An 11,609-nucleotide genomic window follows, 5' to 3' on the forward strand; every position below is an offset into this window, starting at 1 on the left:
CAGGAGTCCTAGACGGTGTCCTAAAACGATGCCCACTGCTATGCTGCACCGTGAATAGGATTCGAAAAGGACATTCTATTTATTTTTAAAGAAATCTGATATATATAAATATATATATATGTATGAGGTCATCCTATGATGAATGATAACTAATGTTTATCATTCATGATAAATAAAGTGTACTAACTATGTGTAACAGCAGCTGCTGTGGACCTCAGCATTTAATTATTTAAGCTATACTAAAAAAATGCAAGCATGCATCTTAAAACGAGGTCATACTACAATTAATGAGATACATACTATGTGTGTGTTCAACATCCATGTTGATCCTGTACTTCAGGAGTGTACTTAAGCAGAATGTGTACTATAGGGTTGAGATTCCTTGGTTGCCCCTAGCAACGGAACGCCCCTGTAATGACCACTGATTAATAACATATGCGTGTAACAGCAGCGTGCTGTAACTTCCTATCCGCTCAGATAAGAGGGATGCAAGAATGCATCCGTAAAAGGTCAACTATCTTCATCAGAATGAACCCATGCCATTGCCAACCACTTTTGAATGCAGACTCTATTTAACTGTCTCCTCATACAGTACATGCCACTCATTGCTTTTTGAGCAACTTCAAGTTTAAGCCTAGACCAATGTAGCTGCACCAATGCAATGCGGAAATGAGTGAGAGGTATACAGCTGCGCAGCAGTCCACATCTTTTGTAGAGGAGACAGAGCCGGGCCGTGAACCATGACCTTGGCTTTCCCTTGTCGGTCAGGAAGAACATTAGTCTTGCCTCGCCAGAGGACGTCTTTGCAGATACTGGATCATGGAGAACAGAGACAAAACATGGTTTTAGTTAGGGTTAGGGTTAGGGTTAGAAATTATGACGTTTGCACCTTTTCCCCCCCCCCTGTCTGATTTACAGTGTTTAAGATGTTAAGTTCATCCTACAAAAGTGTGAAACTATGTGTAGCAGCAGCATGCTGCAGACCTCAGAAATTAATTAATCAAGCTAGACTAAATTAAAGAGTGTAAAATGTAATAACTATATGCAGCAGTAAGCATACTGCGGACCTTACCCATCACGCACAGATAAAGAAATGCAATATAAAACAGAATCATACTACCCAATCAGTGCAGTGGAACCCAGCCAACACTTTCAGCAGCATACTTATGCCTGATGTCAATCTCAGATACGTAGATAGCGATCCACAAAAGCTTCAAGTTCCACAAGCATGCAGAACACCACCTAGATGAACTTTTGGAAAGACACACACAAGAGCAAGCATGCAAGCCTTCTCGTCTGGACGCTGTGGAGATCTGTAAGCAAAAGCTGGATTATCTCATTCACTCATGGTGAACGTAGTAGCGTTCATGGCTGCAGACCGGCAACCTGCTGCTTCATTGTGAATGCTGGAACCAAGCAGCTGAAAAGTACTGTAGCTGTACCGTTTGCAATAAGCAGACCGCAATGCATCTTTAAGACTATGTTTGCAATAAGCAATTATTTTAAATTGCAATTATCATCATAAGTTTTCTTCTTTCTGCAACCATCCAATGAAACTTAACCCAGCAGCACCTGTATGAGTCAGAGACAAGTAAACCCCCTTTATCCTTGCAATGAATAATGACTATTATATGATTTCCGCCTTTCACCTGCTGTGTTTTTTTTTTTTTCCAACTCGAGATGTGGCCAGACGGTGCGTAACTTCCTTTAGTACTTAAACAGACAAAGTATGCATCTGAAAATATTTTTGAGAGAAATAATCAATGCACTAGATAACGTGCCTCAGTCAACAGGACTCCCTCTGTCTGCCCACTGCTGACACTATGTTACTATGTAGCAGTAACCTTTTTCCTGTAGCATGATGAACATTAGTATCCTCATCATAGTAGTAGCAGCTCAACTGCAGTAGAATGAGTAGCACGATAAAATAGTAGCAGCATTTAGCCAAAGCATGATTTATAGCTGTAATGTTAGCAGCAAGTATAAGTAGCTTTTTAGTAGTAGAATCAGTATCTCACACTTTTAGAACTAACATCAACCCAACCTGAACCTTCCCGACATCCGTGATGGAAAGAAGGTCATGCCATCAAAAGCATTGGATCACCATAATAGCAGTCGCTCATAAACAAAACAGAAGCAGTGTGAATTCAAGCAATGAATATCCCTTTAGTATGAGACTTCCTGATTACTCCCAAGGAGTAGTCACGTGACACCACCACGGCGTGTTGCCAGATTGTAAGAGAAACAAGCGCCAAGTCTATAAAAACAAGTCGCAAAACAAGTGTTTAGAATATTAAACATTTTTTGTACCATGATTACATATGAATCTGAGGTTCCTTCACATGAACCCTGTTTAGTAATCATATTTGCTAGTGACTTAACAGAACACAATCCCAAAGTCGCTTATAATAAGCAGACATGGCAACACTGATTTGATCCACATGGTGTGATTTCCTTTCCTGGCTTGAATACATGTCTGAATTTGACTTCTTGTCTTATATTATGCCCCGTTGCACACAGATTGTCTACAACAGCTTTGATAAGTATAAACATATTATAAAAGCATTTGTGCTAGCAGAGCACTACAACTGTTGGAAGCTCTGCTTGAAGCTTCAGAGCCAACTAAATGGTACTGCACCATTGTGGGTATTCCCAGAGTCAAGAGTGCCCTAGCAGAACAGCATTAGAACTTAGAAGCAGTACTTATTTTGGAAAAAAAAAAAAAAAAACTTTCGGCCCAAAAATTTAGCTCCATATATTCCTATACCTGAAGCCATAAAAATGCTAAAATAGTCACGTTTCATTACCTGATGAAAGCTCTTTAAAACCACTGGAATGTATTCTGCTGGGAATAAAAGGAAGTAGCCTACATGGGGAGCAAGGCTGCTGTGTTAACTTTGCAGTGCTGTACAAACAAATCAAAGCTTTTACATGGCAGCAAGCATGCTGTTAGCTTTAAGCTACAAACAATTCGAGCTTTCCACGTGCTATGTTACCTTTAAGCTATAAACAATTCAAGCTTTCCACATGTTATGTTTAAGCTACAAACAATTCAAGCTTCCACATGGGAAGGAAGCATGCTATGTTAACTGTGCAGTTCTGTATACAACAAAGATTCTACATGCAGCAGCATGCTATGTTAGCTTTTAGCTACAAATAATTGAAGCTTTCCACATGGGAAGCAAGCATGCTATGTTAACTGTGCATTGCTGTATAACAACACAGCTTCTAAACACATGGCAGCACGCATGCTATGTTAGTTTTAAGATACAAACAATTGAAGCTTTCCATATGGGAAGAAAGCATGCTATGTTAACTGTGCACTGCTGTATAACAAACCAAGCTTCTAAATGCAGCAGCATGCTATGTTAGCTTTAAGCTACAACAATTGAAGCTTTCCACATGGGAAGCAAGCATGCCATGTTAACTGTGCAGTGCTGTATAACAAACAAACTTCTAAATGCAGCAGCATGCTATGTTAGCTTTAAGCTACAAACAATTCAACTTTACCACATGGTGAAGAGAGTAGCCTACAAACAAATCAAGCTTCTACTGTCTGGGCAGCAAGCATGCTGTATTAGCTTTGTGCTACAAACAATTCCTGATTTATACATGGCAGCAAGCATGCTATTAGCTTAAGCTATGAGCACATTAGTGTTTAGCAGCAATAATAGAAGAAGCATTGCTGCTGTAGCAGTGGTAAAAGTCAGCATCATAAGCAGACTCATCTCATATAGCACCAAAATATCATAGAGCAGCGCACGAAGCAGTAGATGAGCAGTAGATGAGCAGCAGATGAGCAGCAGATGAAGCTCGCAGCAGCTAGCAAAATGCATGGGTTCAGCAACCAAGAAAGACCTAGAGAATATAAAGCCGTATTTATAGGAACCTCTTTGCTCAAGCGTGAGCTGTGATTGGATAATGAGTGTGTGATGTAATGACCAGCTGGGCTGTGAATGGGGAATAGAAAGCTGATGTTCACATCAGCTGACTGACTGCTGGTTACAGCTTTGGCGTGCACGACTTCCGTGTCCTGCATGAACTAACGCTATGCTTCATATAGTCTCTAATTCGCGCAATATTTCTAAGATGAAAGAAAGCAATCTTGGTGACATGATTAATGTGTGCATTAAAATTCAATTCAGAGTCGATAATAACCCCCAGGTTCTTTACTGTGGTGTTACTTTCTACAGCCAGGTTACCAAGTCTACTTATTATTAATTCTCTCTGCTCACTGGAGCCAATTATGAGAATTTCTGTTTTATCCTCATTTAGCTTAAGAAAGTTCTCACTCATCCAGCATTTTATACTGGACAGACAGGTCAACAATGGGTCTAGAGCGCAGGGGTCGTCTGGAGCTACCGAAAGATACAGCTGGGTATCATCAGCATAGAAATGGAAGTTCACTCCGTGATCGGCGATGAGTTCTCCCAGTGGTAGTATATACAGGGAGAACAATAAGGGGCCCAGAATTGAGCCCTGTGGAATACCAGAACAGATGTCATGTTTGTCTGAGTCAAAATTAGCTAGGCTGACAAAATAGCTTCTGCCTGTTAGGTAAGAGTAAAACCAAGACAAGGCTGTGCCTGACAAACCAATCCAGTACTCCATGCGTTGTAGTAGAATTTTGTGATCAATCGTGTCAAAAGCAGCGGTTAAGTCAAGGAGTAGGAGAACAGATATATTTTTGTTGTCAGCGGACACCCTAAGATCATTAATTACTTTTACAAGTGCTGTTTCTGTGCTATGACCTTTTCCTGAAGCCAGATGTTCTCAGTTATATGACCATATATGGGCATATGGGGGGGAAAGTCCTTGTACAGTGGTAAACGTCTGGAGAATGTGTGGAGAATGTCTGAAGAGTGCAAACTGACTGTGGAAAGTGGACTGACTAAGTAATCAAATGGCAGGTGTGGGGAATTGGACAGGTGTAGGGGATTTGCCAAATTAAGTTTAGGCTGCAGGGGTTGCCATGGCAATCAATTGGCTCATTTGGGCCACGGCCAGAGCCTTTTCTGGCGGTTTTGGACAACTATCCGGCAGACTCGACACCAGGCACCTCGGGTCTTCTGTGACGTGTGTGGCGAATTTGAAGTCGGGCGGTTGAACGGTTCTCGAGATACGTGGATTACAGACATACGTAGATTTCGTGCATTTATAGTAAAAAGATGTTGTGTTAGTATTGGGGCTAGACATTCTAAAATGGACGGAAACGTGCCGCGCAGCACTGGCATCTTTGACTAGGGGAAATCTGTTGCAGTACAGAACAGGCACAGACAGGATTTAGTGTGTGTGTGTGTCTTTTGCTTATGCCCAAATATGGAAGTATGGATTTCGACACAGATTTTGATTGGTCAACCCATCCCATTGGCTTTGGGCTTGGCCAAGCGACCATATATAGGTGGTAGCGTGCAATTGTACTTTACCTTTTGTCACTCTAGACAATTAGTCCGATAAGACACACATTTCTGAGTCCTGCAGAAGGTCAAAGTGAAGATGAATAACCAGGGCAACAACAACCAGAATATCACGTGCAATCCCTTTGCTGCCCTTTTCAGCTCACCTACTAACACCACACAGTTTGCATCAGGTCAGAATCCACAACAGCTGTCTCCTGAACCGCCATTGGAGGACACTGGGGAGAGCCAGTCAAAGTCAGAGAATTCAATGTTCGACAGCATTGATGACAATGGTGCCACCGTGGCCGATATCAGCCGGTCGTTGCGCTCCCGTCAGGAGTTTTGCGAACTGCTCAATATCAACCACATGATCCAGAGGATATTCCTCATCACACTAGACAACAGTGACCCTAGTCTAAGAGCTGGTAATGGGATGCCTCCTCGCTGCGTCTACTTGGAGGAAATGGCAGCAGACCTGAACGGACAGGACTGGCTGGACATGGACAACATAGAACAGGCTCTGTTCAACCGTCTGCTGTTACAAGAGCCAGGAAACCACCTAATTCACATGACCTCCTCCTGCAGTGAGGTCAACCTTTCTATTGATCTTGATGCCGGAGAGCAGTGTGTCATCCCCTACCTGTATGCATGCTACCAGAGGGCTAAGGAGGAGGTGACAAAAGTACCAGAGAAGCTGTTGTCCTATGCTGTGCGCTGTAAGAACCTGACCGTGTCTAACACCCGGACAGTACTGCTTATCCCAGAGATCTACATAAGCCAGAATGTCTACGAACAGCTTCTGGATCTTCTGTTGGAGGGTGTCCATGGAGCACAACGGGAGCACCTGGTAGAGTTTGTGGAAGAGGTCATCACTAGCCTGCTTGCTGACCAGGAAGTGGGCACATTCAGGGAGGTCATTATACCAGTCCTGGATCATTTTCAGGCACGCATTAAAGACTTGGACCTGTACCAGCTTCTCATCTACTCATACCTAGATGTCCTCATCTACTTCAGCAGACAGAAAGACATCGTTAAGGTGTTGGTAGAGCACATCCAGCCCAAACACCCAACTAAAGGCTTGCAGTTCCAGAATAATCTACTGGGGGTGGTGCTGAGTATCTCCTGCCTGCCAAAGACTTCAGGGGTGGTGGAGAGCCATGGCTACTTCCCAAACCCTACTCACTATAGTACCCAAGAAGAAAAGGTTCAGGATGCCAACATACACCAGTTAATGGGCCAGTTACATGACAAACTGCACCAGATCCTGAAGAATTTGCTTCAGCATTCCAGTGAGACGCGCCACCAGCTGCTCTCTTGGTTGGGTGGCTGTCTGCAGGCTAATGCCGGACGAAACAAGATATGGGCCAATCAGATGCCAGAGATCTTTCAGACTTATGCCTCTGACGCCTTCTTCCTAAACTTGGGTGCGGCACTGTTGAAGCTGTGTCAACCCTTCTGCCGGCCGCTTTCGCCCAAGCTCCTCACCTTCAATCCCTCCTACTGTGCCCTCAAAGAGCTTAGTCAAGAAGAGAGGTGCAATCGCAACGTGCATGCTAGAGGTCTAGACAAGGAGACCTGTCTGATACCTGTACCTCCTCAACAGCCTGTGGATTACATCCAGTCTTACAGTCTGCTGACGGAAAATCTCATCTTCACACAACTCACTCTGCGCCTTGGCTTTCACAGACTCCATGAGCAGATGCTGAAGATGAACAAGTCTATTCACAAGCTCAAGAGTACATGGCAGGAGGCTCAGCAAACAGGCAGCTCAATGCCCGAGCATCTTTTTGGCGAATTAGACCGTCTGATGACTGTCTACCTGTCGACTAAGGCCGCTGTAACAGAGCCCGCCATGCTGCAGTGCTGCATGAACCTGCAAGCCTCCTCTGCTGCTCTACTGGTTCAGCTGGGAATGGGGAACCAGGGGCATGAACATTTACCACTGAATTTCCCACTGCTGCCCCTACCGAATAGCATGCTCTGCTATGTGCCAGAGTTCTTCGTGGAGAACATTGGAGATTTCATCATCTTCTTGCGTCGATTCGCTGACGATGTTCTGGAGTCTTCTGCTGAAAGTATAGAACAGATCCTCAACTTCGTTACTGTCTTCATGGGCAATGCAGACAGGATGAAGAACCCCCATTTGCGGGCAAAGCTGGCTGAAGTTCTGGAGGCGGTGATGCCTTACATTGAACCTGTGGCTCACGGTGTTGCTCAGCCAATTACATTCCAGCGAGAAAGAGTCTTCTGCTCCTACCGCCATGCATCCTCCCTGGCCGAGGCCCTAATCACTGTGTTTGTAGATATCGAGTTCACTGGTGACCCACACCAGTTTGAGCAGAAATTTAACTACAGAAGGCCCATGTATGCTATCCTCAAATATATGTGGGGGAAAGACAGCTACAGAGAGAGCATCAAGCATCTGGCTGACTATGCATCTAAGAATCTGGAGGCCACAAACCCTCCGCTCTTCCTGCGATACATCAACTTGCTAATGAATGATGCCATCTTCTTACTGGATGAGGCCATTCAGTACTTGAGCAAGATCAAGCTTCTACAACTGGAATGCGATCAAGGGGAGTGGGAGGGCTTGACCCCTGATGCCCGCAGAGAGAAGGAGTCCAGCCTGCATAATTTTGGACGGCTTGGACGCTTCCACAATATAATATCTAATGAGACCATCAGCACACTGGCCTTCCTTACTTCAGACATTAAAGACATTTTTGTGCACCCTTTTCTTGCTGAGAGGATTGTCTCCATGCTCAATTACTTCCTGCAGCACCTGGTGGGGCCTAAGATGGGTGCCCTGAAAGTCAAGGACTTCAGTGAATTTGACTTCAAGCCCCAGCAGCTGGTCTCTGACATCTGCACCATCTACCTGAATCTGGGTGATGAGGAGAATTTCTGTGCCATGGTCCCCAAAGACGGACGCTCTTACTCTCCCACCCTCTTCTCTCAGACGGTTAGGGTCCTTAAGAAGATCAACAAGCCTGGAGACATGATTGTGTCCTTTGGGGTCCTTACCGACAAAATCAAGTCCCATGCAGTCAGGCAGCAGCAGGAGGAGGAGACCTACTTAGATGCCCCGGATGAGTTTTTGGACCCCATCATGTCCACCCTGATGTTGGACCCAGTTCTGCTCCCCTCCTCCAACGTCACAGTTGACCGCTCAACCATAGCAAGACATCTGCTCAGTGACCAGACTGACCCTTTCAACCGCTGTCCTCTTACCATGGATCAGATAAGGCCAAATGAGGAACTCAAACAGGAGATCTTACAATGGCTGGCTAAGCGTAAGCAAGAGATGTCGCATATGGGACCTAGCAGCTAGCCGTAGATACCTTCTCTGGGAACAATAAATGTTTCCTTTCTTTGCTACTTTTTTTTGAGAATCCATGAGGCGCTTAACTCCTGTGACGTTCCTAAGCCTCTTCCATATGGCACCAGCCTTTCATGTAGTCCAGGCAAGGGTAGCCTGTAACCCACAGTGTAGTGACAATTTTAAAACTTATGCATCCTCACTCCTCTGCTCCCATGGTGACCAGTCACCAGTGGTAAACAGTGGGGTCATCCGGTCTCTGGCTGGTCTCTCCCTGAAAGCTGTCCTCAATGATCACACTCAGAGCTCTATAGCCAGGACATTGCCAAGCCAACACAACTTTGACTACTGTACTCTGTTAATAGTCAGTGTCCATTCAGCCATTTCTACTGAAAAGTATTTTGAGGACTTGCCACTGAGAAGACGGAAGAACATAAAATATGTTTGATTTGATTTGTCCAAATCAATACAGAATTCACTATGAAACCTAGATGCAGTAGACAACTCTTATAATAATTCAAACATACAACATACAATAATTCAACCTAGTATAGCATTTTGAACTAAATTATATCTATTATAGTATGTGATGCAAGCATAATGCCTATGTATAAACTTGTGGGCAAACAGTTCTTGATGGAATCTGTGCCTAAAACCAAAAAGCCTTGCCAATGGATGATGATCAGGGTTATTTCATAATGTAGGTTATTAAAATATTTTCTTTTGTTAAAATGAATGAGTTAAAAATCTCTATTCTGATAGCAAGCATTTAAACTGAAAATGTATTTTCAGGTCGTGATACCAATTTTTCAGGAGAAACACACAGGATAAAGCATAAACAAATTGGAAGTTGACACAAAGAAATAAGAAGACAAGAACAAAAACTAAACAAAACTGGAACACTATACGATTGAAGCTGATAAATGGATAGTCCTCATTGCAAAACAAATATTTTCTGTTTATTAAAGAGATGGATAAATGGGGAGGTTCTTAGCAATGATTACTATCTGATAGAGCTTTAACCTTTTAACCAAATAATATCACTTACACTACCTTTAAGTTATTATAACTCATTTGTGGCATATGAAAAACTATTGGTAGAATATAATAGGTTGTAAAGTCAGAAGGAAAGAGTGCTTTTATGGTTGCTTTGTGCTTAAAATCGATTTAAGTAGCACTTTAGATTATATTTAGGATATAAATGTGCAAAATGCGAAGGATAGAATGTATTTGGTGGCATGCATTCATAGGATGTATTCATCTGGGACAGTTCTTTCCCAATTGCTGGGGAGGGGAAGTGGCTTCTTTCGCTCTCTGAACTTCCTCAATACCTACAATGATAAGGGAAAGGTATTCGGCAAGCTAACCGGAAGAGTGGGCACCAAAGAAGAGTGGGTACCTAAATGTTAAAATTGCCTATTCTTTCCAAAATGTAAAAAAAAAAAAATACATATTTGAGCTTTGCACAGATCTACCCGCAATTGTGTACCAAAGCCATTCTCCAGGGACCCTCAGGGTTCCTTGAGGGGGTTCCAAATGTCTGTAACTCTGAAAGTGTGGTGGTAGTCCTTGAAATTAAAACATGTTTGAGAACCACTGACCTCAGCAAATACCTCCACATGGAGAGTTTATTCCGGGTCAGTTACTAGTGTTTGTCAGCAAGCCCTGAGGGAGCTCCTGAAGAGAGGGGTTGGTGTCAACCTGCAGTCTGGGGTCATCTATCCCCACGTTCTAACCACTCTGACCTTCAAGACCTTCATGAAAGAGCTGCCTGAACCTCTGTTCGCACACAGAAGATATGTGCACTGCCCATCTCAGGATAGAGGACATGACTGTTCAATTAGCTGGTCAACAAGACAGCTGTCCCAAACAAGGAGCATCAGTATGAGGCCTTGCAGTTGCTCTTCCTGCTGTTACCCCAGACCCATCCCCCCATACAAGATTTGTATTGTTGTCTCCGCCAGGAGACTATTGTTTTCGTTCTCGTCCTTCCGTGTGTCCACCGAGCTAACATTGGTCAAGCTTCACGTGACACCTGACAATATGTTGAAAGGGTGTGCTTTGATTGGCTAGCGAGACGCATGACGAAATAGAGCCCTATAAATAGGTGTGTCACTTCAAAACATCGTTTACATGTTTTGAAGTGCCATCAGCCAAGCTAACATCGGACATGTTAGCTTGGCTGATTGAACATGTTAGCCAAGCTAACATGTTCTAATCCTTAGATGTTCTAATCTAAGAATCAGAACATTTCTAGAAAACTATGGTTAAAGATAGGGTAAGTGATTTCCTTTGGTTAAAATAGCACGGATCTGCTGGCGGAGACTTGTGCTCGGAGGAGCACATTTTCTTGTTAAAATTATTTTTGGGCGGTGCAACCGCCCCTATATGTGAGGTTTGGACATCGATCCAAATTGCACCCCCCCAACCCTGCGCTGTGATCGGCCACCAGTGTACCCTCCTAACCCTGCACCGTGATTGGCCACCATGACTCTATTCAGGACTTTGATTGGCTAGAAACACATGACACATGTGCATAGCCCTATAAACACGCGCAAGTGAATCACTTCCACCACTGTTATGACCACTGTGACCACACCGCCCACTTCACACTGGGTGTGATTTTTTGTTTTTTTAATGATGTACTAATTATTTGAAAATAGCAGATCTGTAAGCTCACAACTCATCACGATGTGACGCGTTGTGAGCTTTGGGCCAATCTATAGATACCTACCATGACATGATGTTGTGCTTCACTCACTCACTCACTCACTCACTCACTCACTCACTCACTCACTCACTCACTCACTCACTCACAGTCAATTACCCAGGAAATGGAAAGAGAGTGCTGGGAGGAGGCATACCTGGGAGGGAATTCATAAGAATCGTAC

The 11,609-nt window shown here is 43.7% G+C and overlaps 1 protein-coding gene across 1 annotated transcript; it reads left to right on the plus strand.

Moving 5' to 3' along the window:
- Positions 1 to 5,496: 5,496 nt before the first annotated feature.
- On the plus strand, positions 5,497 to 8,730 carry LOC311043072 (ubiquitin conjugation factor E4 A-like; the record flags this gene model as incomplete). Its single annotated transcript, XM_084054220.1, has 1 exon — positions 5,497 to 8,730. The coding sequence occupies one exon, from the start codon at positions 5,497 to 5,499 to the stop codon at positions 8,728 to 8,730; it is 3,234 nt and encodes a 1,077-aa protein (XP_083910346.1).
- Between the last annotated feature and the right edge of the window lie 2,879 nt (positions 8,731 to 11,609).

The sequence above is a fragment of the Gymnoscopelus microlampas genome (genome assembly GCF_963454915.1).
Source record: "Gymnoscopelus microlampas genome assembly, chromosome: 1".
NCBI classification, from domain to species: domain Eukaryota; kingdom Metazoa; phylum Chordata; class Actinopteri; order Myctophiformes; family Myctophidae; genus Gymnoscopelus; species Gymnoscopelus microlampas.